This window comes from Chiloscyllium plagiosum, unplaced genomic scaffold (genome assembly GCF_037043375.1).
Source record: "Chiloscyllium plagiosum isolate Xiang-an unplaced genomic scaffold, Cpla_swu_hap1 HiC_scaffold_2, whole genome shotgun sequence".
NCBI lineage: Eukaryota > Metazoa > Chordata > Chondrichthyes > Orectolobiformes > Hemiscylliidae > Chiloscyllium > Chiloscyllium plagiosum.
In genome coordinates this window covers 12,344,668-12,370,850 of record NW_028270140.1, presented here as the reverse complement: position 1 = coordinate 12,370,850, position 26,183 = coordinate 12,344,668, and the positions used below count along the sequence as shown (strand labels likewise).

At 42.3% G+C, this 26,183-nt stretch overlaps 1 protein-coding gene across 3 annotated transcripts in view; it reads right to left on the bottom strand.

Annotated features, from left to right (window-relative positions):
- Positions 1-26,183, bottom strand: part of tmod1 (tropomodulin 1) — a 102,155-nt gene that overhangs the window by 47,769 nt on the left and 28,203 nt on the right. For all 3 annotated transcript variants that reach the window (XM_043719197.2, XM_043719192.2, XM_087994588.1), the window contains exons 3-4: positions 12,151-12,307; positions 1,283-1,402 (exon numbers count right to left, since the gene is read on the bottom strand). In XM_043719197.2, the coding sequence (XP_043575132.1) occupies positions 1,283-1,402; positions 12,151-12,307 (277 nt within the window). The remainder of the gene's footprint in view (positions 1-1,282; positions 1,403-12,150; positions 12,308-26,183) is intronic.

Sequence of the window (26,183 nt, the reverse complement as noted above, 5' to 3'; positions counted from 1 at the left end):
CCTTTTAATATCCTGAAGGCTTCAATCTGATCACCCTTTAACGTTCTAAATTCTAGAGAAAACTTGTACAATTTCACTTCATAACTTAATCTCTGAAGTCCAGATATTATTCTTGCAAACCTACATTGCACTCCCTCCAAGGATAATATAGCCTTCCTAATATGTGGTGCTCAGCCCTGCTTACTGTACTCCAAGTCTTTCTGGACATCCACTGCATTTTTTTTTATCAACTTCGCATCATTTAGATAGCCCCTTGATCTATCCTTTATTGGTCCAAATGGATAACCTTACTGTGGACAACTATGATAACCTGCCAGCTTAAAATGAAAATGGGCTCCTGGGTGATGACACCTGCTCCTTATAGAATCTTCATTCCATGGATGCTTTATTTTTTTCAACGCTATTCCTGTCCAAAGCACAATGTTGTAAAATGACCATTCAAGCCATCACTTGCTCTCTCTCTCCCCTTGCTCCTTTGACCCTATTCTCTTAAACAGCCCTACCACCAACCAGTCTTCCTAGTGTTTAAACTGAATGGGCAAATAGAGATGGAGCAACCTGACATCTACTTTCAGACTAGAGGGATCAGCATCAACTCTGCTAACATTTCACATTGCATTAGAGTCTCATCCTTAAAAATGCAACAAAGTCTGGAGGGATGCAAATCTGATCCTGACTTCACAATCTCAGTTTGGGCTTCTTCCCACAAAGAAAACAATCGTTAGGGTGAAAGTTATCATTTGAATAGTGAAATCATCGATGGATTTGACTCATGAGGATAATATTTAATTGCAGGACAATAAGAGTTCTGACTTCCTCACTAGACAGAAAAGGTATAGATATTAAAGATTAAATATAAACAGATTAAGACAGGAATGATGAGAAACATTTGTAGAAAGAGTAATAAAGCTGTGAAATATATTACTCAGGTTAATGAGTGAAGCAGTCACCAGATCAATATTGTTAGAAGATTCAAAGAAATATGGGATAAAAGGATTTGGGAACAAGGTGGTATATGGGATGAGCAATGACACTTGTGTGGAGGATACTGACTGACACAGACCATTTGGACCAACAGCCAGTTCCCATGTTGCAATACTAAAGAGTAGTTGCACCTCAACCCTAAACTAGTAACAAGGCTGTCCTGTCTGATGTAGGAAGCAAATAGTTTCAAAAGCAACATACACTCAAAGGAATAGTAACAAAAAAAAACAAAGTGAAATCTCATCTTTGGCAAGTGATACTGCAAAATGGATCTTCTCCCAAGGGTGAGATCCCTTACCTGCTATGTCACACAGTTCAGCATCAGTAGCATTGACCAAGGCTTCTTCCAGCTCTGGTTCCAGGGTAACACTGTCAATTACTGTTTGGACAGGCTTCTCTTTGGGAATCCAAGGTTTCCCTGTTCAAAGAAGTCCATAACAAAGCAACACATCAGTCTGTGCAAATAATTTAAAAAAGCAGAGTCTAGTTCAACTACTCTTCATTCCCTAACACCACCTCCACACGGCCTGCATGATTCAAGAAGAAAAGAAGATAGATAGAAAAGTAGTGTAAAGAATATGTGAGGAGTTTGGAAACATATATAGATAGGTGGATGAGTAGGCAAAAAATCTGGCAACTGGAGTGTAAGGTGCAAGAATATGAAACTGTTCAGTTTGGCAGGAAGAATAAAAAAACCTCAAATGAACATAAAATGTAAGGAGGTTATGCTTCCATTATACAAGACATTGGTGAGACTATTCCAGAGTGTGAAAACAGGTCATTTGGCCCACTAAGTCCACACTGATACCCTGAAGTTCACCCCACCTGTCCCCATAATCCACATTCCATATGGGCTAACCCACCTAGCCTGCACTCCCCTGGACATTATGAGCAATTCAGCATGGCCAATCCACCTAAGCTGCACAACTTTGGACTGGGGGAGGAAACTGGAGCACCCAGAAGAAACCCACACATTCACAGGGAGAACGTGCAAACTCCACACAGACAGTTACCCGAGGGTGGAATTGAACCTGGGTCCCTGGTGCTGTGATGTACCACAGAGCCACTGTGTTGCCTAATGTCATGTTATGTGCTGGAGCCAAGACATTATTACCCGTCTACAATTTACGATAGAAGGAAGGGATACAGCAGAGACAGGAGTTTAGATCAGTGTGGTGTTGGAAAAGCACAGCAGGTCAGGCCGCATAGAGGTTCTATTCCTGATGAAGGGCTTTTGCCCAAAAAGTCCATTTTCCTGCTCCGCGGATGCTGCCTGACCTGCTGTGCTTTTCCAGCACCACTCTGATCTAAACTCTGGTTTCCAGCATCTGCAGTCCTCACTTTTGCCTAAGCAGCAGAGACAGTTGAGTAAATGGAGTCATTCTTAATGGCAATAAAACCCACATGTTCAGTCCACTCCTCGTTAATGGAGGAGGAATGGTAGGGGTTTAAAAAAATATTTGACAGTGGAGCAAGCGAGCGGGAGTTTATCTTTGCTCTGCAGATAATCCCGGAGCAGTGGATTGTTTTGGCAGAAGAAAGTGAGACTAAAATGAATCTGATGTATTCAGTCTTAATATCAGACAGACCAAAGCGTTTGGGACTGGGTGCAAGTGTAAGGGCCCTGGTAGGGGGAAGAACTATCAAGGTGGGAGAATGGAAGGGATTTCTAATTTAGGGATTTGTGATTTCTAATTGACAAACATGAAAATTCAACTCTGAGATTAAATTTAGCACAATGTTACGTCAATTACCAGGAAAATTTGAGTAACTTGAGAATAGAAGAAGTGGGGGGGGGGGACAGGATTGGTTGGTTGGTTGCTGGTTATAATGAAACTCAGTTGGAGTAATGTGCAATATAACGCCTTTCGACAACTGGCTGGCAGATCTCTTCAAGAAATAAATACGCAGCTGAGGATGGAATGTAGTTGCTGCTATTTCTGTCAAGGCAGGGAAGCAGTCATTTATGACTAGAGAACAATTATAAGATAAAATTTATCACAACAAGTGTTACTAGAACACAAGGTGACTCAAGGTGAGCAATATTTAACTTTTCAATCAACTACTTACATTACAAAATCAGCAGTACAGAAATCCCTCTTCGATCAGGCTAAACAGAATAATGACCTAACGCCAATGTCAGGCTGGTGATCATTCGGCACACTGATGATTCACTACACATTACAACAACCTACACTTTTGTTTAGTCGTTCCTAGGATGTGAGCATTAAGGCACAGTGGGGAAAGACAACAGTCTGTGGTCTTCTGCTCACGGGGGGTCTGTTCAGTTATCAGACGTTCCTGGTGCCTCAGAGGCGTGTAAATATAGACTGGTTAAAATAAGAGATGCCTTTGGTTTGTTGGGATAGAGTCAAACTCCAATATTTGTTTGTTTCCTTGATATGCTACTGTACAGAACCAAACTGCTTTAGTGACTTACATATATAACGTAATATATAATTAATATATATAAAGAAAGGTATTTTTATGAAAAGAGCATATTTTGAAATAAAAGAAAACTGGCTAAGTCAGCATTTATTCTGATCCCAAAGAGGCCACCATGCTGCTCTGGGTTTGAAATCAAGGGTAGGCCAGACCAAGTAAGGAGAGCAGATGTCCCTCCCTAAAGGACATTGGTGAACCAGACTTTTTTTTATGGAAGTTAAATGGTTGTCATGGGCTTACGTTACTTTTTAAATTTCTATATATTTCAAAAACAGCATTTCATCATCTACAATGGTGGGATTTGAACCCATGGCCCCATGTATTAGGCTGATGAACTGAGTGATATTACTCTTATACTATTGCCTCACCAATAATATTACTGTACAGGGACTTTAAATTTTAAAAAGCCAGGAGATCTTAAGGAAAGAAAAGTTACCAATGAATTAGCAATGAAAGACAGTTATGAGATGTTCCAAAAAAAGGCAAAGAAATTTATTTTTCAAAACTTCCAAAAGCAGGAAGACAGAGAGAGAGAGGGAGAGTGGGATGTGAAGAGAGGTGTGTGTGTATGTGAGAGAGAGAGAGAGACGGAGAAAGAGACAGAGATAGATGGGGGAGACAGAGAGAGAGGGGGAGAGCAGGAAATGAAGAGAGAGACAGAGACAGAGAGAGGAAAATTGGGAGATCAGGAGAACAGGAATAAGCTTGGTAATTGGTCTCACTTGAAAACAATGTAAAGAGTTCAATTAGAGAGTAACACTCATGATTGTTTATAGCTGAAAGATTTTATTTCATTATAGTAACATGCTGCATTTTGAAAAATAGTTATAAAGATGTTTTTTTTCTCCTGCAAAGCCTCCCATCCAAGTATCCCACTTTCATGATAATTATCCTTTCAAGATAAGGATCTTCAAGACTGCTTTTAGGAGCCACCAGTTAAATAACAAAAACTGCACTGACAGCAGACCAAGCAATGGTATAAACTTTGAAATATGATCAAGGGAAACAGGCACACATTAAATTACTGCCCAGTGGCATTCCATTTTATTAGAATTTCGAGCCACTTATGATACTTATCGATTAAACATTTGTAGAAGTCTGTGGGCCTTTGTAGAAGTAATTCGGCACACTGATGATTCACTACACATTACAACAACCTACACTTTTGTTTAGTCGTTCCTAGGATGTGAGTATTAAGGCACAGTGGGGAAAGACAACAGTAAAACACCCACTTTATCTTTTAGGAGACCGACGATAATTATAAACCTTAGTGTAGCTTGTGTGGCAACACTGGAGACTGAGAATCTTCAAAAGCTTAGAAAAAGTGTTGAGAAAGTCAGGCAGTAAAAATTGTGCTGTAACCAATCCATTTACATCCAAAATAAAACAGGGTTGCACTGTCAGGCAATGTTCCCTCTAATTCTTCTTGCTGCTATATGGTCCTCTGAGGTCCATGTGAAACAGGAGCTTCGACAAGTGAAAGCTCTGCATTGGCATTAATTGATGGATGGGAACATTGCTCTCTAAGAATAGCTAATCAGTACCTTTACCTACATACAAGGCCCATGTGATTCACATTGCCATGGAGGTGTTTTCAGAGATGAAAATTTCTAAGGTATCCCTGAAAAAGTTCAGATACAGTTAGTCTGCCAGAGTTTGGAAAAAGAGTTGCTAAAGACTAGAAATGTGACAGGTTCACTGCGCTGGAATGCATGTGAAACTTTATGTAAAGATTGAAAAGAACAACTTCAAGAGGCATTAAAATAAAGCTGTAACATTGACTTTGTGTATGCAAAGGATCTCAAATAATACTCACACTGTTCTGGGTTACACTTAATCAGGATAAGAGTTGAAAAGAACAGAAGTAAACCTTGAAACTTAAAAATCATTTCGGAGGAATCATTTAGGAGAATTCAAGGCATGCTTTCAGGACATTGCAACATATACATGACAGCTTTCTTTTTGAGTTGTGTATTAAGATCTATGCTATAGTTTAAAGTATATATTGCCAACAAAAATGACATTTATGGTACAGTGCTTTCACTTTATTCATCAGTCTACATCTTGAATTTTGTTGCATCATCCATTCAACTATTAACTGAAAACTTTGAATTCCTTTCTAAAAATTATTGATCATAATGGGAATTGTAACAAACTGGGGAGGCTGTTGCAGGATATTCAATTCAAGACTAAGATGAGTGCTCTGGTTTTACAGGAGTTTAAATGAACAAGCTTTCAGAGTAACTTTTGCTGTATTCATAGTAATGTTGAAATGCCTATGCCTTTGCTAAAGTTTTCCTTGAATGTTCATGGTCATATGGAGAGGATTTGGCCAAATTGCAACAGTTAACAGAAGTTAATCTAAAAGTGGGTGGAAAAGTTAAAATTGGATTGAAGAATAGGCACTAGGGAAGCAGGAATGGTTAAGGTGTTGGCTCAGCACTTGAACCTCAAAGAAAGGAATGGCAATCCTGACAAAATGCAAACTGAGCTGTCTCAGATTCAGTTCAAATGAAGGAAGTTAGATAGAAATAAAGTAGAAACTTGAACTGGAAAGAAAGGAAGAGAAAGCGAAATGCAAAACCTTCAATTAGAGCTGCAGAGAAAAGAAAACCAAGGAATTTGAACTCAATAATAAAACACTTTGATTACATGGACCAAGAGTAACAGGCAGATTTGTTAAGGAGTATTTGCCTCGTGGCTAAATGTAGTGAAAACGTAAATATGTGTTCCATGCAATTTGAGGAAGGTCCAACAAAGTTAGAGAGACCACGAGAAATTTGGACAATTCTATTCCAAAGTGTTTTGGTGGGAAAAGCAATGGAAGTTTGTTTGACTCTTTCTAATGAACAGTCTGAAGGCTATGATACTGTTGAGACGGCTGTGCTTCATGAATGCTAATTATTCCTAGAAGTTTAAAGGCAAAAACGTAGAAAGCTGAGGAAGAGTCAGAACTGGGTTTCTGAGGAATTTGCTAAAGATAAAGAAGTGGTGTTCGCTTGATAATAAGAGGAATGAAGTTTGTCAAGATTTTGAAAACCTTTCAGAAGTGTTGTTATTGAAACAATTTACAAACAGTATTCATTCAGGAGTCAGATCCCACCTATAAAACACATTGAGGTTTGTAAACCATTGTGTGCAAATACAGACAGAAACTGGACAGAAAGTGACTATGATAGTGAACAGAATGCAAATGGGGTTGGCAGAAATGAAAAGACAGATAGTTCTCAGATTAGTATAAAAGACAGTATCAAGAACACCAACTTGATACTGTTGTCATAAGACAGGCCATGTGAAAGCCAACTGTTGGGAGCCAAGAGCTACGATGATGGTTTCCATGGACGTGTCTAGTGCTTCTCCAGAAAATGTTGCACTGTAAAGACTAGATCTTTTTATAATTATTTATATTTGACTGTGGTCTAAAACTGGAAAAATATTGCTTTGAATCAAAGAGACTGTATAGAAAATGTCTGGTTTTAAAAATCATGTTTACTGGAGCTGTTTGTAGATTGCAAAGCTGGTGGAGCTAATGAGAAATTCTGTTACTGTGTAAAGGTATCAAATCCAGACTAATTATCTCCATTTCTTTGCATTCAGGGCCAATGCTGTCCAGTGATTTGTTGGTTTACCCATGGACCATTTGGAGTGGATGTGAGACAATTACACTTAACAACAACATCCGTTCTGTGTGGAAGCAAGAGCAACAGAGACAGACTAACGTCTGAAGGAAAAAGCATCAAGAGAGCTCCTCTCCCTTCTCTGTGTGAAAGGTTCCAGCAAATCTAACTCCTGCTAATTGCTCTCACACTTATTTTCCATAGCTCTGCCAAAGGAACAGAAAAAGATCCTTGCAGGATATTCGTAGGATTGGTTCTGAACCAGTAACTGAAAGACTGAACTTTGGGGTAAACAACCTTGCATTGTCAGCAAGGAACTGCAAAGAGATCAAAGAAAACTGGAAGATATTAAACTCAAACCACTCATCAAGTGCTGTCCTCCATATTAACACTATCAAACTGCATTTTACCTGTCTCTTTTCAATCTTGAAAATCCATGTCTTTACATTCAGTCTGTGTGTGTGTGTGTTTCTGGATAGTTAAGAAGGGTTCAAATCATACAGTTTGAGTTAGTAATTTATATTTCTTTGTTATCATTGGTTGAAGACAATTTGTTCATACCAGTTTTCTTTTTTTTCTATAAACTGTTGGTGTATATTGTTTTGACCAGAGAGTGTCAGTCACGTGAATTGGATGGTTTAACAAAATCTTTTCTGTAACGACCCTGGGAATAACGGCACTATCACAGTATGTTAAAACAATACAGTGGGTGAAGCATATGACAAATGAATGCCACCCGGTGTGTTCACAGTGGGTAGAAATTACAACATAAAATATTATGGGAGTTTTGTATTTAAAGGTAAAGTAACTCCTTTTTAGTCTGATAAAGGGGCCAAATAGATTGTCATCCTTATGAGGTATGGAATCAGCTCAAAGTTTGTGCTGCCAAAAGGCTTGAATTTTCTTGTGAAAGTTCACCGAATATGGAATATGGATTACGGGGCAAAGGTTACAGTTCGAAGTTGTCGAACTGAAGCCTGAACCGGGACTGTAAAATATCCTTGAGCCTATGTTGAGCTTCACTGGAATACTGTCGGAGCCTGATGGCAGAGAGCTCAGTGTGTGGGAACAAGATGGGAAATTCAAATAGCAGGTGACCAGACACTCGGACTGAAGAGAAGTGAATTTCTAGTGCAATATCACAGTCACTTCACTACCATCCTGGGATAATCCAAAGACCTAGATTGAGAACCTTGAGCATGTGATCAAAACCCAGGTTAGAACATTGCCTTTAACTTACATTTAGATATTACACTGAACAAAAGGTTTTATTTCAGATTTACAGTATCCTGTTCTGTCAAACTGAAATGGAAGTATGCAGACTTCAGAAGAGAGATCGGTCATGTCATCTCTTAGTTTTACTTTCAGATCTTGAACTGTCTTGCACACTCATTTGCATGTGCCTTGTTACTGTTAAGCCCCATTTGATTTCAATGATCGCTCACAATTGCAAGAACCAGGCAGGCACTCATGTACAAATGGGAATGAGGAAGATTTGGAAATACTCCAGGGAATACTGCGATTAGTGGAAGAAATATACATCAGGGGCTGATGTTTCTCAGTGCCTGAACGATGTGTGTACCTGGGAAAAATAATGTACCAAGATCAGAAAAATGAGATTCTCAATATTGAGAGAAAAAGTCCGTTGCCACCTAAGGTTTGAACAGCAAGGTAAGGATCAAGGAAAAAAGTAAGTAGCAAGAGTCACGTTTGTGTGCATTTTAAGAAATAGGAATGGGAGCTTCCTAGGAATACTACACGAGTTACTCACCTCCTGACTCACCAAAGCCTGTCCATCATCTACAAGGGGCAAGTCCAGAGTGTGATGGAATACTCCCCATTGCCTGAATGGGTGCAGCTCCAACAACACTCAAGGAGCTTGACACCAACCAGGACAAAGTAGCCTGCTTGATTGACACCACATCCACAAACATCCACTCCCTCCATCACCAATGCTCAGTAGCAGCAGCGTGTACTATCTACAAGATGCCCTGCAGAAATTCACCAAAGATCCTCAGACAGCACCTTCCAAACCCATGACCACTTCCATCTAGAAGAACAAGGGTAGCAAAGACATGGGAATGTCATCCCCTGCAAGTTCCCCTCCAAGCCATGCACCATCCTGACTTGGAAATGTATTGGCTGTTCCTTTGCTGTCGCTGAGTCAAAATCCTAGAATTCCCTCTGTAATGGCAGTGTGGCTCAACCCACAGGAGGTGGACTGCAGCGGTTCAAGAAAGCAGCTCACCACCACCTTCTCAAAGACAACTAGGGTCAGGCAATAAATGCTTGCCCAGCCAGTGATGCCCACATCCCTCAAATGAATATAAAAACATCGCATTACTGCCTGATTTCACCTCACTGACATGCAGTTTGCTATTCTCCCACGTACAACAGAGAATCTAGATGGTGGCAAATCCTGACATGAAAGGCAGAGTGGGCAGTTGGCAGTTTCAGCTGGTTTCTTGTTCCTGTGGAGGATCTCTGTCTTGATTTGCAGTCACCCACATCTCAGAGTACACTCCACGGCAGTGGTGCCTGCACCTGCCCCTGGGCACCAAGGTTGGCATCAGAATCCCAATGGCCTGGCCACATCATGGCACACTTCTGACGTTCTCCACATCAAAGTTGCACTTTGGAGAACACCAACCCCTTACATTGTAATGTTGCTGCCTGGTTGTTTAGTGCACAGTGCCAGGGACCCATTTCATGCATCAGAGCAGGGTCTATCTCAGTCACTGAGTGCTCATCAACTTTGCGCTCACTTGGATACTCACACCATCCTCGCCTCACCTTGTTGTGTTTGAAAGTTCACAGGAGTTCTGTCTTGCCGCGTTTTATAGCACAGACACAAAGCTAGACAGCTCATCCTGAAAGTCAAGCTAGTTTATCAGGCTAGTGCTGTGGTTAGGAAGCTGGAGAAATCAATGGGATTTGGAGGCACCATTCTGTGATGCAAAGGAGATGATAATTGTGACAGGAGGAAACTCAACATACAAAGGTGGGAGACAATAATGCATTGGAGGACATGGGTTAGTGTGGGGACAGGAGTGTGATCAAAGGTCTCCATCACCCTGGCTTTGATAAGGGTACACTGCACTACAATCATTGATATATCTAGTAGGACTGGAGATCAGGCAGATAATGTTAGGAGATGAAGACACACAGGAAAGAGTTGTGTAGAAGCTCGGAACCAGAAAAGAAAAGAGTTACCAGGATATTACTGTGACCAAAGGATATGGATTATAAAGAGAGCTTGGAAAGGCTGGGACTTTATTCACTGGCGCTTAGGAAGTTGAGGGGTGACCTTATAGAGATTTATAAAATCATGAGGAGCATAGATAAGGTCAATTCCCAACCATGGAGGATTTTAAGACTAGAGGGCATGTTTTTAAAGGTGAGAGAAGAAAGAATTTAAAAATACACGAGGGGCAACCTTTTTACACAGAGAGTGGTTTGTGAATGAACTTCCTGAGGAAGGGGTGGACGTGGGTACAGTTGCAATGTTTAAAAGGCATTTAGATAAGTACATGAATGGGAAAGGTTTGGAGGGATATGGGCCAAGTGCAGGCAGGTGGGACTAGCTTAGTTTGGGATTATAGTCGGCATGGACTGGTTGGACTGAGGGGGTCTGTTTCTGTGCTGTATGACTATCGGGTCAACAGAAAGTACAAGGAAGAAAGGAACGTGAAGGTTTGGTGGGGTCACCTAGATTATCACCCAGTGACCAATCAGTGATGTATTGGCCTCCATTCTCATCCAAATCATTAACAGGCAATGGAAGTGGAAAATGGCCGCAACCAAACCTAGAGTGAGCAAACAAAGAGTTTTTGTTTTCTGTCTGAGCACGTGGGATTCTATTTTTGAGGGAGGTGAAGCCCCTTCAAAGGCCAGTTGCATTAATCAGACACTTGCACAGTACAGGGTGACATCATCAGTAATCATAGAATCCTGCACGAGAAACACATGCACTGTCTATCTGTGCAGGGTATATATCATGGTCAAAAATTATCTTGACCATGTCGTTGATCATTGCAGATTAAAGACGTCATCTTTATGCAGCAGAACTAATCACAGCTGACCTTAAAATTGTGTCCTGGGGACCACAATTCACAAAGGCAATCCAAGAATCCAACTGCCATACATGGCTATGGACGTGCTTATCTCTCACCTTGATCTGTAAGCATTTACCGAGTGCTGTTATATGCAATGCTGCCTTTCTTGGGTGGTCTGTGAGAAGGGGTGGGTGGGGCCAAGATTTCAGTAATCGCACCCCAATCCTAATCTCCTCCTGTGTTTGTGTGGCATGGCAGCATGACCTCGAAATGTGCTGCATTCATTGGAATAAGGTTCCTATGTCAAAGGGCCATGTCAAGTCATTCCTCCTTGTCAGAGCCCTCCATGTCCCACTGAATGGAGGACAATGCTGAACTCTTATTTGAGTGTGATGTGAACACTGACTTATCATATTACTGAGGGCCTGCTCAGTTTCTGATATTTCCCAACCAGGTTATTGGAACTGTGACCAATGAATCCAGCCACAGCAGGGGGTACTGTCACTGAGGCCATGGTACAGCAAGGGTCAGAGAATTTAAGGAGGAACAAATGTGCCAGCAAGTTCAGGACTAGCACCAACCCTGAGCTCCTCCTGAATAGCCCCCGGATCAAGAAGTTGAAGCTGAAGACCCCTAAGGATGCTGAGGAGGAAGGAGAGGTCCAGAATCTGGACAGTTGTGCACATTTATGGAGCATGTCCTGATGAAAGAACATTGATCCGAAACATTAACCATGTGCCGATTCTGTTGAATATTTCTGTTGTTATTACTGGAATCCTAAAGCTTGTCTCAGCCAAGCTGTGCCAACGTTCTCTGGATCTGAATAAGTGTGAAGCATGCCCTCAAATATACAGAGTGAGAAGTTGATGAAAACAGAACATGAGAGATAGGAGTAGCCCTTCATTTCGCGCCTTGATTTGTACCGGATACAAAATAAGCTACTGATTAATATTAGCACATAGCCCTAGAATAATCTGGTTGACCAATCACTCACAGTTAACTTAGAAACAGGGTTTGCAAATATTGTAATGGCATAAACTATCACTTACCTCTCTTTTCTCCTGTATAAGGAACCAAGTCCTCTCTGTCTTTGCACTCTTTCGCTTGTTTCTCAAGGTGTTCCAGAAGCTGATCTCTATTTAATGGGCCCGTGGGTGCCTTTTTTGTCTGATCTTTTTGCCTTAATCCTACAGGTAGAAGGTCATTCTGGAAAAGGGAAAGAAAAATTCTCATTTTCCCACTGGCTACACACGTCATTTTATATCTTCAGTTGGAAGAGTAGTGGGATTGCTGTAACGATTAATGGCATAAATCTAATCTTACCCAGTCTTAATTCAAGGGATTTCATGAAAATATATCAACATGAGATGACTGAGTGATGGAAGATGCCTTTCCAGGGACACAAAGCTACGACTTAATCTTTTCAAATTTAGCACTTTGATTTGATTTGTTATTGTCACATGCATGAACTACAGTGAAAAGTTTTGTTTTGTGTGCAGTACAGGCCGACCATACCATACAAAGATCATAGGGTGATATAACAGAGTGAGGAATACAAAGTTACGGCTGCAAAGAAGATGCACTAAAAGAAATATCAACATTAGATTTTACATTTGAGAGCTCCATTCAGAAGTCTAGCAGGAAGAAGCTGTTCTTTAACCTGTTGGTACATGTGTTTAAGCTTTTGTATCTTCTGCTTGATGGAAGAGGTTGGAAGAAATTATAACTGGGATGGGAGGGGTCTTTGGTGATGTTGGTTGCCTCTCCATGGCAATGGGAACCGTAGATGGAGCCAATGGATGGAAAATTGGCTTATGCGATGGACTGGGCTGTGTTCATCAGGAATGCTGAATGGATGCTTTCTCCCAGGGTCCTTAATGTTCAAAGGGAAACGACTGGACTTGCTTCAGATCAGAAAGCACTGTAGTGACACTTCCAACCAGTGCCTTTGTCTAAGCTATTCCATCTGTTTTTAGTTTGTGACCAGGATCCATGCACCAAATTCAAAAGCTGTCAAAGACTGCTGAAGAAAGCATGATTTTTCTCAAATTGTAAAACTTGTTCTAAAATGAAATCAGAAGTGGAGAAAATCTATGCAATGAACACGAGTGGGTAATAAATTGTATGGCCTTTAGGTTTTGCTGGCACAGAGGCCAGTTATTCTCCCCAGTGCAGGGGTTGTTGTGCTTTCTGTACATGCAACTCAGAGGCGTCATGCTGTCTATTTGGCAGCTTATCTAAACTGTTGGCAACCAAACTAATTTTAATAATGGCCCTTCCAGCTTATGTTCTCCTGCAGTATGTAGAATATGAAGCAGCCATAGTTAGATTGCTGAAGTCAACTTAGACAGTGAATTAAAGTGCATTTATCACCCAGATATTCTTGCCGGATTTCAGTCAGTCCAAGGATCTATCGCCTCTCATTAAATACAGTCAATCCCACTCTGCTTCCTGCTAATTTTTTTCTCTTTGTTTTCCGTCTGCTTCCTTCCTACCTCAGATCCATGTGATTTTTTTTTTGCAGCCTCACTTTATAAGGGAAGCCTCACTCAGACAATTCCTGATTGGTAAGAATACTTGAAACGCAGACAAAACCCTGACAACATTAAACAAACACTGAAATGATTTGCATAATAATTCTACATTTGTAATTTTAAAACTTTTCTGTAACTCATTGCTAGTTCTTTCCTTTTTATCCATCCTCAGTTGGACAAACTGGCAGTTCCCTTGAATGCATACAATCAACATAATGATAAATCTCCAGCGCAGAACAATCAAAACCTAGCATCATTGTGTTTGCTCAAATCTGCCGGCGATACCTCTCATTGTAGTAGAGTCTGTATGTCTGGCTGTTCAGGCCAAAGTAGAAATTGCTGGAAGAACTCAGCAGGTCTGGCAGCATTGTTGGGGAGAGATAACAGAGTTAATATTTCAGCTGTTCCACTAAAGGGTCATTGGACCCAAAATATTAACTCTGTTCCTCTCTCCACAGATACTGCCAGACCTTCTGAGCTTCTCCAGCAATTTCTGCTTTTGTTTCAGATTTACAGCATCTGCAGTTCTATGTTTTATTTTAGACAAGTCACAAAATGACTTTGGAGTGGCACGGTGGCTCAGTGGTGAGCACTGCTGCTTCACAGTGCCAGGAACTAGGTTTGGTTCTAGCCTTGGATGGCTGATGGAATCTGTACAGTGCAAACAAAGATCATTCAACCAATCGAGTCTGCAACAACCCTTGAAAGGGCATCCTGCCCAGACCCAAACCCAGGCCCCCACCCAATCCCTGTAACTCTGCATTTCCCATCGCTAATTCACCCGTCCTGCTCATCCCTGGACACTATGGGCAATTTAGCATGGCCAGTCAACCCAACTTGCACATCTTTAAACTGTGGGAGGAAACCAGAGCACCCAAAGGAAACCCACACAGACACAGGGAGAATTTCAGTGTGGAGTTGGAACAGTCATCTGAGGTGGGGATTGAACCTGAGTTCCTAGTGCTGTGCGGCAGTAGTACCAACCACTGCGCCACCATGACTGTCTGTCTGTGTGGAGTTTGCACATTCTCCCCATGTCAATCTATTACCCATCCCACTGCAGGTAACAACGAACCACTTTGCTGTGGGTCTGGAGTCACATGTAGTCCAGACCAAGTGAGGATGCAGTTTAGTGAAACAAATCGATTTTTCCAACTATTGGCAACAGACTCATGACCATCATTAGGCTCTTAATTACAAGTTTTTATTGAATTCAAATTTAACCATCTGCCACAGCAGGATTCAAATTTGGATCCCCAGAACATTACCTTGGTCTCTGAATTAATAATCTATCAATAATACCACTAGATTACCACCTCCCCTAGTAACAATTACAGTAACAGTTATGAGCAACACAGCCTCCAGGAGAACAGGGACTGGGGGAAGATGGGCTGACATCAGTTAGTTTATTTAAGCCGGTAGCCAAATGTGTCCTAAGATCAGCTAATGGAGCACAAGTGAGCTATTGAAATTGGGATCACTTTGGTCAGCATGGTTGAGTTGTCAAATATTAGACAATACCCAAAAGAAATGGCATCACTAAATAGCCATCTTGCTTTATTTTAAAGTATAGATTTATTTTAAAACTATTCTCATTTCATTGAAGGATACTAATTCTTTTCACTGGGTGACATTCATCAGAATGTGTGCACACTCTCAGGCATACACCTTCACACAGACTTGCACTTTAGAATTACAGAATCTCGACAGTGTGGAAAGAGACCATTCGGCCCCTCAAGTCCGCTCCAACACTATAGAGTGCATCCCACCCCATCCCTGTAACTCTGCATTTTCCATGGCTAATCCACCTAACCTGCACATTCCTGGACACTATGGGCAATTTCCCATGGCCAATCCACCCTAACCTGCACACCTTCAGACTGTGGAAGGGAACTAGAGCACCCAGAGCAAACCCACGCTGACGCGGGGAGAATGTGCAAACTCTACACAGTCATCCAAGGCAGGAATCAAACTGGTGTACTGCTTGGAAATTCTGATTGGTTCAGCAAGACAAGGTGAGGCAGGGATGCTCTGAGGCACGTAAGAGGCACTGAGTGAGTGAGTGCTAAGAGAGCAAATGCACAGCCCTGAGATGCAGATCTGGCTCAGTCCATGAGCTAGGTGCCTGACCATGGGTACAAAATGTCCCTGCTGTAGCCTTAGGGTACCCTGAATGGCCTGCTATTATATCAGAGAGGTGTCACAATGATCATGAGGGATTGGTAAATGACAGAATGTCCATGGGCAAGGAATGCATGTGGCTGGTGCCCTGAAATGTGATTTGGTCCAACACAACATAGCAAGCAATGAGCTGATCCTGCCAGGTATCGCTTTACTTTACATGTTAAGCTTTCTCAGCAATGAGTTTGTTTGGTAAGATAGGAAGGTGAACATTAATGAGGCAAGTTAGGTTATTAACAAGGTGCTTAACAAGCAACAATCCTTCTTAATCAACAACCTGCCGCTGCCTGGTAAGGTATTCACCATACTGCAAGTCAAAGGCATAAAAGATTGAGATGGGCCTTACTGGACAACTGATCCAATTCTGCCACAAATCTCCCCATAGTCCCTGCCACTCAGAGCCCTGTTGGATTCCACCAAACTGATCTTAGGGACAATTACTCACTTACCCTTCGATTGGGGAAACCTTTCAGAAAATGTTTCTTGTTGTCAGGCTGGTGATGAAATGGTCAGGTCTAGATAATCTCATGGATTCAGAATCACTGTGCAGCTGTTGCACAGTCAGTGGTGCCAATACAACAGGCAACAAGAGTGGAATGATTGCCAGACCGGGCGCTGCAAGCCCTCAGATGATGTAATATTAAATATTGCACTGCCAAGCACATGCTCCAAAAAGAATGGGCCATACAGTGTCCATTTGTAGTGAGACAGTCTTTGAGAAGTCCAAACCATTCATGTTTGTTGCAAAGCTATGATCTAAAATGAGTGAAAGGCATGGAAAATTACTATTTCATACTGAAGTACATTAATGGTTATCATATAACAGGCTTTCACTGGCTTTTCTACCCATGTACAATTCTGCATCAGCTAAAAAAACCCTATACTAACTATTATGCATATAAATATCATGCTAAAGTCGGTTGTACAAAATGTGCTGAATCTGACAATGCAATTACAACCAGTGACAGGATTTTAACATTTCGGATGAAGTTTGGAAAATTAGTCACAGCAGGAGTTTCAGGGATGTTTCTGCACCAGCTGACTGTCTGGATGCTACAAAAATAGTTGTGTGTGTAAAAGGACCTTGTAATATTGACAAGAATACCACAGCGCAGCAGGTCAGGCAGCATCCAAGGAGCAGGAGAATCGATGTTTCGGGCATGAGCCCTTCTTCAGGAATGGAGGAACAGAGCTTCTTCGTGGAAGGCATCCTTGTAAGAGGATTCGCAGTAGGTTAAAGTCTGCTAGGAGAAAGTGAGGACTGCAGATGCTGGGGATCAGACCTGAAAATGTGTTGCTGGAAAAGGGCTGAAGGAGGGCTCATGCCCAAAACGTCGATTCTTCTGTTCCCTGGATGCTGCCTGACCTGCTGCGCTTTTCCAGCAACACATTTTCAGCTCTGATCTCCAGCATCTGCAGTCCTCACTTTCTCCTAAAGTACCACAGTGTTAACTTTGAATGTATAATCAGAAAATCATGGAATGTTTACAGCACAAAAGAAGGCTCTTAGGACTGTCATGTCCCTGCTGTAAGAGCAGCATCCCCTCGTCTTTTCGGGAAGGCTCTGTAAGTTCTCTCCCTCAGGACCTTACCCTGTTGAAAGCCATCACTAACCCTACCTCCACCAGAATGTCAGGCAGCACATTCCAGATCTAAGCACTCACTGCATTAAATCACTGTTGTCACATTTTCATTTACCAATCATTTTAAAATATTGTGTTCTGGATCTCAGTCTCTCAGCCAATGGATCTTTTTCAATCTATTTACTCTGTTCAAATCCCTCCTGACTTTGAACACCTCGATGAAATTTCCTCTCAACCTTCTCTCCTCCAAACGTTTCATGTTACTAAAGTCCCTCATACCCTGTGATATAACTCCACAGAGGCTGGTATCCCATCACCAAGTCAACCTTTATTTACACATGGAGAGTCCTTGACACTGATCCAGCTCCCTCAGATGCTGCTCCTCGGATGCTGCCTGAACTGCTGTGCTCTTCCAGCACCACTAATCCAGAATCTGGTTTCCAGCATCTGCAGTCATTGTTTTTACCCAGCTCCCTCAGAGCCAGCTGTCAGAGTGAACAGACAGTCTGACACTCCTGTTTATATCTGTCAGCCAGGACTCCCTGATTGGGGCTGTTAATCTGGTCCAATCAGGGAACTCACATTCTGAGGTCCACCTGGCTTATCTCATTACAATCACTACACCAGGAATCATTCATGGAAATCTTTTCTGCATCCTCTTTAATCCCTTCATGGCTTTCCCAAAATGAACACAATACTCCACTGGAGCCAATTATTATATCTTCGTTACTATTTTTCTCTTCTTGAAACCCCTCGTCACTATTCACTGTTCTTACAAGTTCTGTGTTATCTGCACATTTTGAAATTGTGCCCTGTGTACCCAAACAAAAGTCATTAACATGTCAAGAAAAACAATGGTTCAAATCCTCCTGTCTGAAAAAGATACCATTCACCACAACTCTCCACTTTCTGTTATTCAAGTGGCATTTTATCTACACTGCCACTGCCCTTTTATTCCATAGCCTTCAAGTCTGTTTTCTAGGCATCTTATTACAAACCTTTTTCAAATCCATGTACATCACATCAAGGTCATTACCCTCAAACAAATCAACCCACTATTATCTCAATCAAGTTAGTTCAATGTAACTTGCCTTGATCAAATGTTGATGTTTATTAACTAATCTACAATTGGCCAGGTAACTTAATTTTCTTTCAGATGATTGAGTCAAAGTTTTTTTCCCCTCTAGTTAAACTGATCGGCCTGTAATTGCTACATGTATCATACACAGGATGTAACATTCCCGTTCCTCTGGCCTCACCCCAGTATCCATGAAGGACTGGAAAGTTATGGTGGCTGCCATGCAAATCCCATCTTTATTTCCACCAGTCCTTCTGGATGCATTTTGCCTGATCCCCTGTGATCTATCAAGTTTACCCAGCCTTTCAATTGCCACTTCAATCAGAATTTAGCCCATTCAGTATCTCAGCTTTCATTGTGATTTTGGCAGTCTTGTCTTCTTTGGTAAAGACAGATGCAAAGTCTTCATTTAATACCTTCGCCATGCGCTTTGCATCTATGTATACATCCCCTTCTTAGTCCCTTACGATCCCCATCCCAACTCTTCCTCACCCTTTTGCTATTCATCTGCCTATAGAAGATTGTGGGACTCCCTTTTGATGTTGCCTAACAGTCTCTTTTCAAAATCTTTGCTCTTATTTCCTTTTCATTTCCCCTCAGAATCTTCAATGCTTACCTGGTGCTCAAAATTGTACTTTCCAAATGACAACAGACTGACTGAAGAAACCTTCTGGCCTGCGGACAAGGGGAACCTGCCAAACTCATGCATGAGGTTTGATTTAAAAGCCGTAGTGTCCCATCCTAAAGCTATATCATTGATCTGGCTCGTGTGTGTTTTGGGGGTGGGGGGTGGGAATACACACCAAACACTATAGCTGCAGGAGGTGCACTTCTTTTGTCAAAGAGTGCCTCAGGCTCAAGTCCCAGAGGAATTCTCCTGCTTCTCCTGATTCACAGAATCGCTACAGTGCAGGAAAGAGGCCATTCAGCCCAGTGAGTCTACACCAACCCTCCAAAGAGCATCCCATTCAAACTCTCCCCCCATCATCCCATTGATGGGGGTTTTTCCCATGGCTAACCCACCTCACATGCATATCCCTGAACACGATGAGCAATTTAGCATGGCCAATCCATCTAACCTGCACATCTTTGAATTGTGGGAGGGGAAACTGGAGCACCCAGAAGAGATCCCTGCAGACAAATGGAGAATGTGCAAACTCATCTCTGACAGTCACCTGAGGATGGAATTGAACCCAGGGCTCTGATACTGTGAGGCAGTAGTGCTAACCACTGAGCCAATATGCTACCCACTTACTTGAAGAATAAATTGCAAATTTATCTGCTGGGACCCTTCTGACTCATGATCCTGCTCTCAGCTGGTTTACCCAACAAATGCATGTACCTTATCTCTGAGCCCTCCCTCTATCCTCCACTTTGGCTGGGGCATTGCAGATCAGGATCAGACTGTATCAACAGATTGGACCTAGATATTTCAAACAGGGCTCCACATTCACATTGTCATGAAATAGATGCAGCACAGAAGCAGATCTTTTAATGGTGCATGTCTGAGAGCAAGTCAGACAGTCCAACTGTCCCACTATTTCCTGATAGTCTTCCAAATGTCACTCTCTCGGTCAGCTTCCAACTGCCCAAATCTGCCTCTATCACACTCAGACAAGACATTCCAGATCCCAACTACTCACCTTCTGAAGGAAAGGTTCTTTCCTGCAAACGATTTTCTCACCTGTTCGAGTAGGTTAATGGGACACAGGGCTGAAGACTAATTAAAACTGATTAAATGCCCATTCGTTATCAACCCTGCTCTTTTCCAGCTTCTGTAAATGACACTATAGCTGCTTTAGCAATTCCCCAATCCAATTTATCCGGGTGGGGGGCAGCTAATATAATGTTGAGAAACTATTCGCCTGTGAGTTCTGGATTTTATGAAAATAGTGCAGGAGAACCATTGGTTCCCAAAGTTTGTGGCTGAACCATAAGGAAGGGGTTGATTGGCTGATTTGGGACATTTGTGCAGTGCTGCACATGTAGGAGGCTGCAAGAAGGAAGCAAGACTCAAGGGAGGGGTGGATGGGTGGCAGTGGTGGCTGGGTCTGGTCCCTGCCAGGGACCCAGGTTCAATTCCAGCCTCAGGCGACTGTCTGTGTAGCGTTTGCACATTCTCCCCGTGTCAGCGTGGGTTTCCTCTGGGTGCTCCAGTTTCCTCCCACCATCTAAAGATGTGCAGGTTAGGTGAATTGGCCATGCAAAATTGTCCATTGTGTTCAGGGATGTGTAGGTTAGGTGCATTAGTCAGGGGTAAGTGTACAGTAATATGGTACGGGAATGGATCTGGGTGGGTTACTCTTCGGTGGGTCGGTGTGGACTTGTTGGGCCAATGGCCTGTGTTCATAAAGTAGGGATTCCATGATTCTCTGCCAAAGTACACCCTCACATCTGTGCCCTGACCGAAGGGGAGGTAAAGAAACTAAGTTTTCCAAAAGCCACATGCCATAGACCCTTCCTGAAGGGAGGACCCTAATGAAGGGAGGTGACTGAGCCTTGAAGGAGAGGAACACATTAAACCTAACATCAGGGCATGTGACTTTTCTCAAGGGTTATATCTGCATGGGGCTAAACAGCATCAAGGCTGGCAACTTGGACCTGTGAAAATACCCAAACTCAATCTTCAGCCAGGCGTTCTTTGGTTGTCCTGTGGATGCATAATATTGCTGCTTGACATTGGATCTTTTATGACCAAAAAGAAACTACAGCAAGGTGCAGCTTTTACCCAGCCTCTAAATCATTACCATCACAAAAGATGCAGGTAGTAGCTCTTTGAGTCACCTACCTATTTAATTCAAAGCCAACTTTAGTTGGGGGAGGTTGTACCAGACCAGTGCGAATTCACAGAGTCTGGTATCATATTCACCTTTAGACTTTATATACTTTATTATGCTGGTAAAGAAGGAGGCAGAATCTTGCTATCACTCATGAGTCTTGTTTCTTAAATAGGGCAAGCAATTTCTGGTGACTCACATCAACTTAGAAACTGGGATTTTTGCCATTTCTGAGACTTGTGCATAACTTGATGCCATTCTTATATTCAAATAATGACTACACTTCAAAAGTATTTTCTTGGCTGTCAAGTGCTTTGAGATGTTCAACTGTTATGAAACTGCTATATAAATGCAAGACTGCCTTCCTATCATTTCACCAGCAAACTGCACTCACACATGGGATGTTATAGCTCTATTGTAGGATCTCGTATACAACTGACAGTAACAAAGCAGGCCATTTGACCTGTATCAGTGTCCATGCCCTACCATATTTCCTCCCATTTTAGTGCAACATCCTTATCAGGATTTCTTATTCAATCCTAAATCATGATGACAAAATAGGATCTGGAATATTTTGCCTGAAAAACAACTGGAAACATGCATTAGTAGCCTTCAATAGGAAATAGGACGTAGGCCTGAAGAAAATATAGGGCAAACAAGAAAGAGCAGGTGAGTAGAGGGGTTGGAAAGTCTTAGCAAAGCTGGGATGAATGAATTGAATTGATTTGAATTAGCTTTATTGTCACATGTACTCAAGTGAGTACAGTGAAAAGTTCATAAGTCACCACTTACAGCGTCATCTTAAGTACAATGGTACCTAGGTACAGATTCTTCAGTTATAAGATTAAATACAGGGTAACCATGTCACCAACACACTGCGCAATCAAAGATGCAGCATACCTAAGTACAATCCTAACTTACACAGCAGAGAAATGAAGAAAACAAAGTTACATTACAGCTATACACCACATGACACAGGTCAAAAAGAACAAGAAGCAAAATTAAAAAGACAAACATCGAGTCAATGGCTTTCTTTTGTGCTGTGGGGACAGACCATTCTCATTTTCAGATACTGAATAAAAACTCTGATCTATTGAGATTAACTACACCACTAGTGAGGTTTATAAACCAATCTATATTGGCTCATGCTTGAAAAATAGCAAATGAAAAATAAATCACATGATTTGGTATAAAAGTAAACAGCTTGTGTGTTGATTTGTGCAGCAGTGGAGTTGGTCCATTTGCCTACTTCACCGCACACTGAATTACAACATAAAATGTCAAACATCTATTTGTGAACACAAAGGTAGAATTTCGCTTACAGTAATGCTGTGTTATGTGGTTTCGGTTGTGGTCTTTAAAAATAGAAATGTATGAAATTATATGTCATCAGTCTGTCAACAAATCACCTTGATCACCACTAAATGTGCATCAGGAATGTGTATCACATCAACTGTAATTTATATAAAACTCTCACTACAAATGAACTGTGTAATGGGACAGGGCAGTTTGATGTGAAGTCAGTCCAATTAGAAACATTTTACTTCCTTTTTTGTACTTCTTTCAGTCTTTCTCCATCAGTCATTATGTAACTACAGATTGTGATATATTTTGCCTTTATTTCCTACAAGGCCAAAGACAAACACACACACACCATATATGATGTACAGGTATATATATTTAATGTATTTAACTAGCAATAGTTTGCTGACTTTTAGCAAGACCCTTGTGCAGTTTTTAAACAATCATGTTTGCTTTGGTGGTGATAACTGCAGAGTTCAAACAGGTTAGTTTGCACAATTTCAAAATAAAGTTGCTGTTTTTTTTGCCCATGTGCCTGGTTTCTGCTGACTTTCAGTTGTATTGTTGGGAGAAGCAATTCACGATGAAAAGTATTTTCCTGTGCTCTCCATTTTTCCCACGTAAAATACAGACAATTCGCAAAACAAAATTTGAACCATTTAACCTAAGGTCCTCAATAATTTTTTTTTAAACTTAAAAAAAAATCAACCGGTTCAATGATGTGAAACGTTAATGGATGTGGGGCCTTGGATGGAGGTGGACCCTACCAACCTTCACATAAACTGCATCATCCGCCGACATTTCCACCACCTCCAAACGTACCCCACCACCAGGTATATATTTCCCTCCCCACCCCATTCCGCTTTCCGCAAAGACCCTGTTCCCTCTGTGACTACCTGGTCAAGCCCACACCTGCCAACAATCTACCCTCCCATCCTGGCACCTTCCCCTGCCACAAGAATTGCAAAACCTGTGCCCACACCTCCCCTCTCAACTCCATCCAAGGACCTAAAGGAGCTTTCCACATCCAACAACGTTTCATCTGCACATCCACCAATGTTATTTATTCTGTCCGTTGCTCCCGATGACATCTCCTCTACATTTGGGAGACTGGACACCTTCTCAAAGACCGCTTTAGAGAACACCTTCGGGACACCTGCATCAATCAACCCCACCACCCCGTGGCTCAACATTTCAACTCTCCCTCCCATTCTGCTGAGGACATGGAGGTCCTGGGCCTCCTCCATCGCCACTCTCTCACCACCTGACGCCTGGAGGAAGAATGCCTCATCTTCCGCCTCGGAACACTTCAACCCCAGGGCATCAATGTGGACTTCAACAGTTTCTTCATTTCCCCTCCACCCACCTTACCCCAGTTCCAACCTTCCAGCTCAGCACCATCCTCATGACCTGCCCTACCTGCCAATCTCCCTTCCCACCTATCCGCTCCACCCTCCTCTCTGACCTATCACCTTCATCCCCACCTCCATCCACCTATTGTACTCTCTGCTTTGTCCCTGCCTGCCCTGACTGTTTGACTCACTTCTTTTCTCATTGTTGATTATTGGAAAAACCCATATAGTTCACTGATGTCCTTCAGGGAAAGAAATCTGCCATCCTCGCCTGGTCTGGCCTACATATAACTCCAGACCCACAGCAATGTGGTTCACTCTCAACTGCCCTCTGAAAAGGCCTAGCAAGTCACTCAGTTGTATCAATCACTCCAAAATCTCAACAATAAAAAAGAAACCAGACAGACTACTTGGCATTGACCTCACCACTAGGTTCAATACCCCCGACTATATTTTGTACCACCAGTAGGTCAGACTCAGTAGCACAGTGCTATACAGTCATGAGGAAGTTGCCCTGCTACTCCTCACAATCTCTCTGAAGTCTCATGGCCTTCAGGTTAAATATGGGCAAGGAAACTTACCGCTAATTACCATGTACCATCTTCTCTCGGCTGATGAATCAGCATTCCTCCATGTTGAACAACATTTAGAGTAGGCACTGAGGGAGACAAGGGTTTAAAACGTACTCTGGGTGGGGGATTTGATTGTTCACCACCAAGTGTGAGTCGACAGCAGCACTACTGGGCAATTTGGTCAGGTCGTAAAGGACATCGCTGCCAGACTGCATCTGTGACAGGTGGTGAGGGAAGCAATAAGAGGGAAAAATAAACTTGCCATTGCCTTACCCATCTGCCTGCTTAGATACATCTGTCCAAGACAGTGTGTGTCAGAGTGACCACCATATAGTCCTTGTGGAGATGAAGCCTTCACGTTGAAAATATTCCCCATTTTGTTGTGCAGCACGATCACTGTGCTGAATGGGACAGACTTTGAACGGATCAAGCAACTAGGGAGTGGGGGCATCCATGAGGTGCTGTGGATCATCAACAGCAGTAGACTCTATTTAACATGCAAATTCACGGTCTGGCATGTCACCCACTCAGCCATTACCATCAAACCAGGGAAACAACCCTGATTCAGAGAGAGTATGAAGAGGGTATGCCAGGAGCAGCATCAGACATAACTAGCAATGAGGTGTCAACTAGTGAAGCCAACAAACAGGACTATGTTAAACAAATCCTGAAAAGTAGATAATGCCTGGAAATGAGTTTATTGACTTTCAACTGAATTGGAACATAGAACATAGAGCACAGAACAGTACAGCACAGAACAGGCCCTTCAGCCCACTATGTCATGCCGACCATTGATCTTCATGTATGCACCCTCAAATTTCTGTGACCATATGCATGTCCAGCAGTCTCTCAAATGTCCCCAATGACCTTGCTTCCACAACTGCTGCTGGCAACGCATTCCATGCTCTCATAACTCTCTGTGTAAAGAACCCGCCTCTGACATCCCCTCTATACTTTCCTCCAATCTGTTTTAAACTATGACCCCTCGTGTTAGCCATTTCTGCCCTGGGAAATAGTCTCTGGCTATCAACTCTATCTATGCCTCTCATTATCTTGTATACCTCAATTAGGTCCCCTCTCCTCCTCCTTTTCTCCAATGAAAAAAGTCCGAGCTCAGTCAACCTCTCTTCATAAGATAAGCCCTCCAGTCCAGGCAGCAGCCTGGTAAACCTCCTCTGAACCCTCTCCAAAGCATCCACATCTTTCCTATAATATGGCGACCAGAAATGGGCACAGTATTCCAAGTGCGGTCTAACCAAAGTTTTATAGAGCTGCAACAAGATCTCATGACTCTTAAACTCAATACCCCTGTTAATGAAAGCCAAAACACCATATGCTTTCTTAACAACCCTGTCCACTTGGGTGGCCATTTTAAGGGATCTATGTACCTGCACACCAAGATCCCTCTGTTCCTCCACACTGCCAAGAATCCTATCCTTAATCCTGTACTCAGCTTTCAAATTCGACCTTCCAAAATGCATCACCTCGCATTTATCCAGGTTGAACTCCATCTGCCACATCTCAGCCCATCTCTGCATCCTGTTAATGTCCCACTGCAGCCTACAACAGCCCTCTATACTGTCAATGACACCTCCAACCTTTGTGTCATCTGCAAACTTGCTGACCCATCCTTCAATCCCCTCATCCAAGTCATGAATAAAAATTACAAACAGTAGAGGCCCAAGGACAGAGCCCTGTGGAAC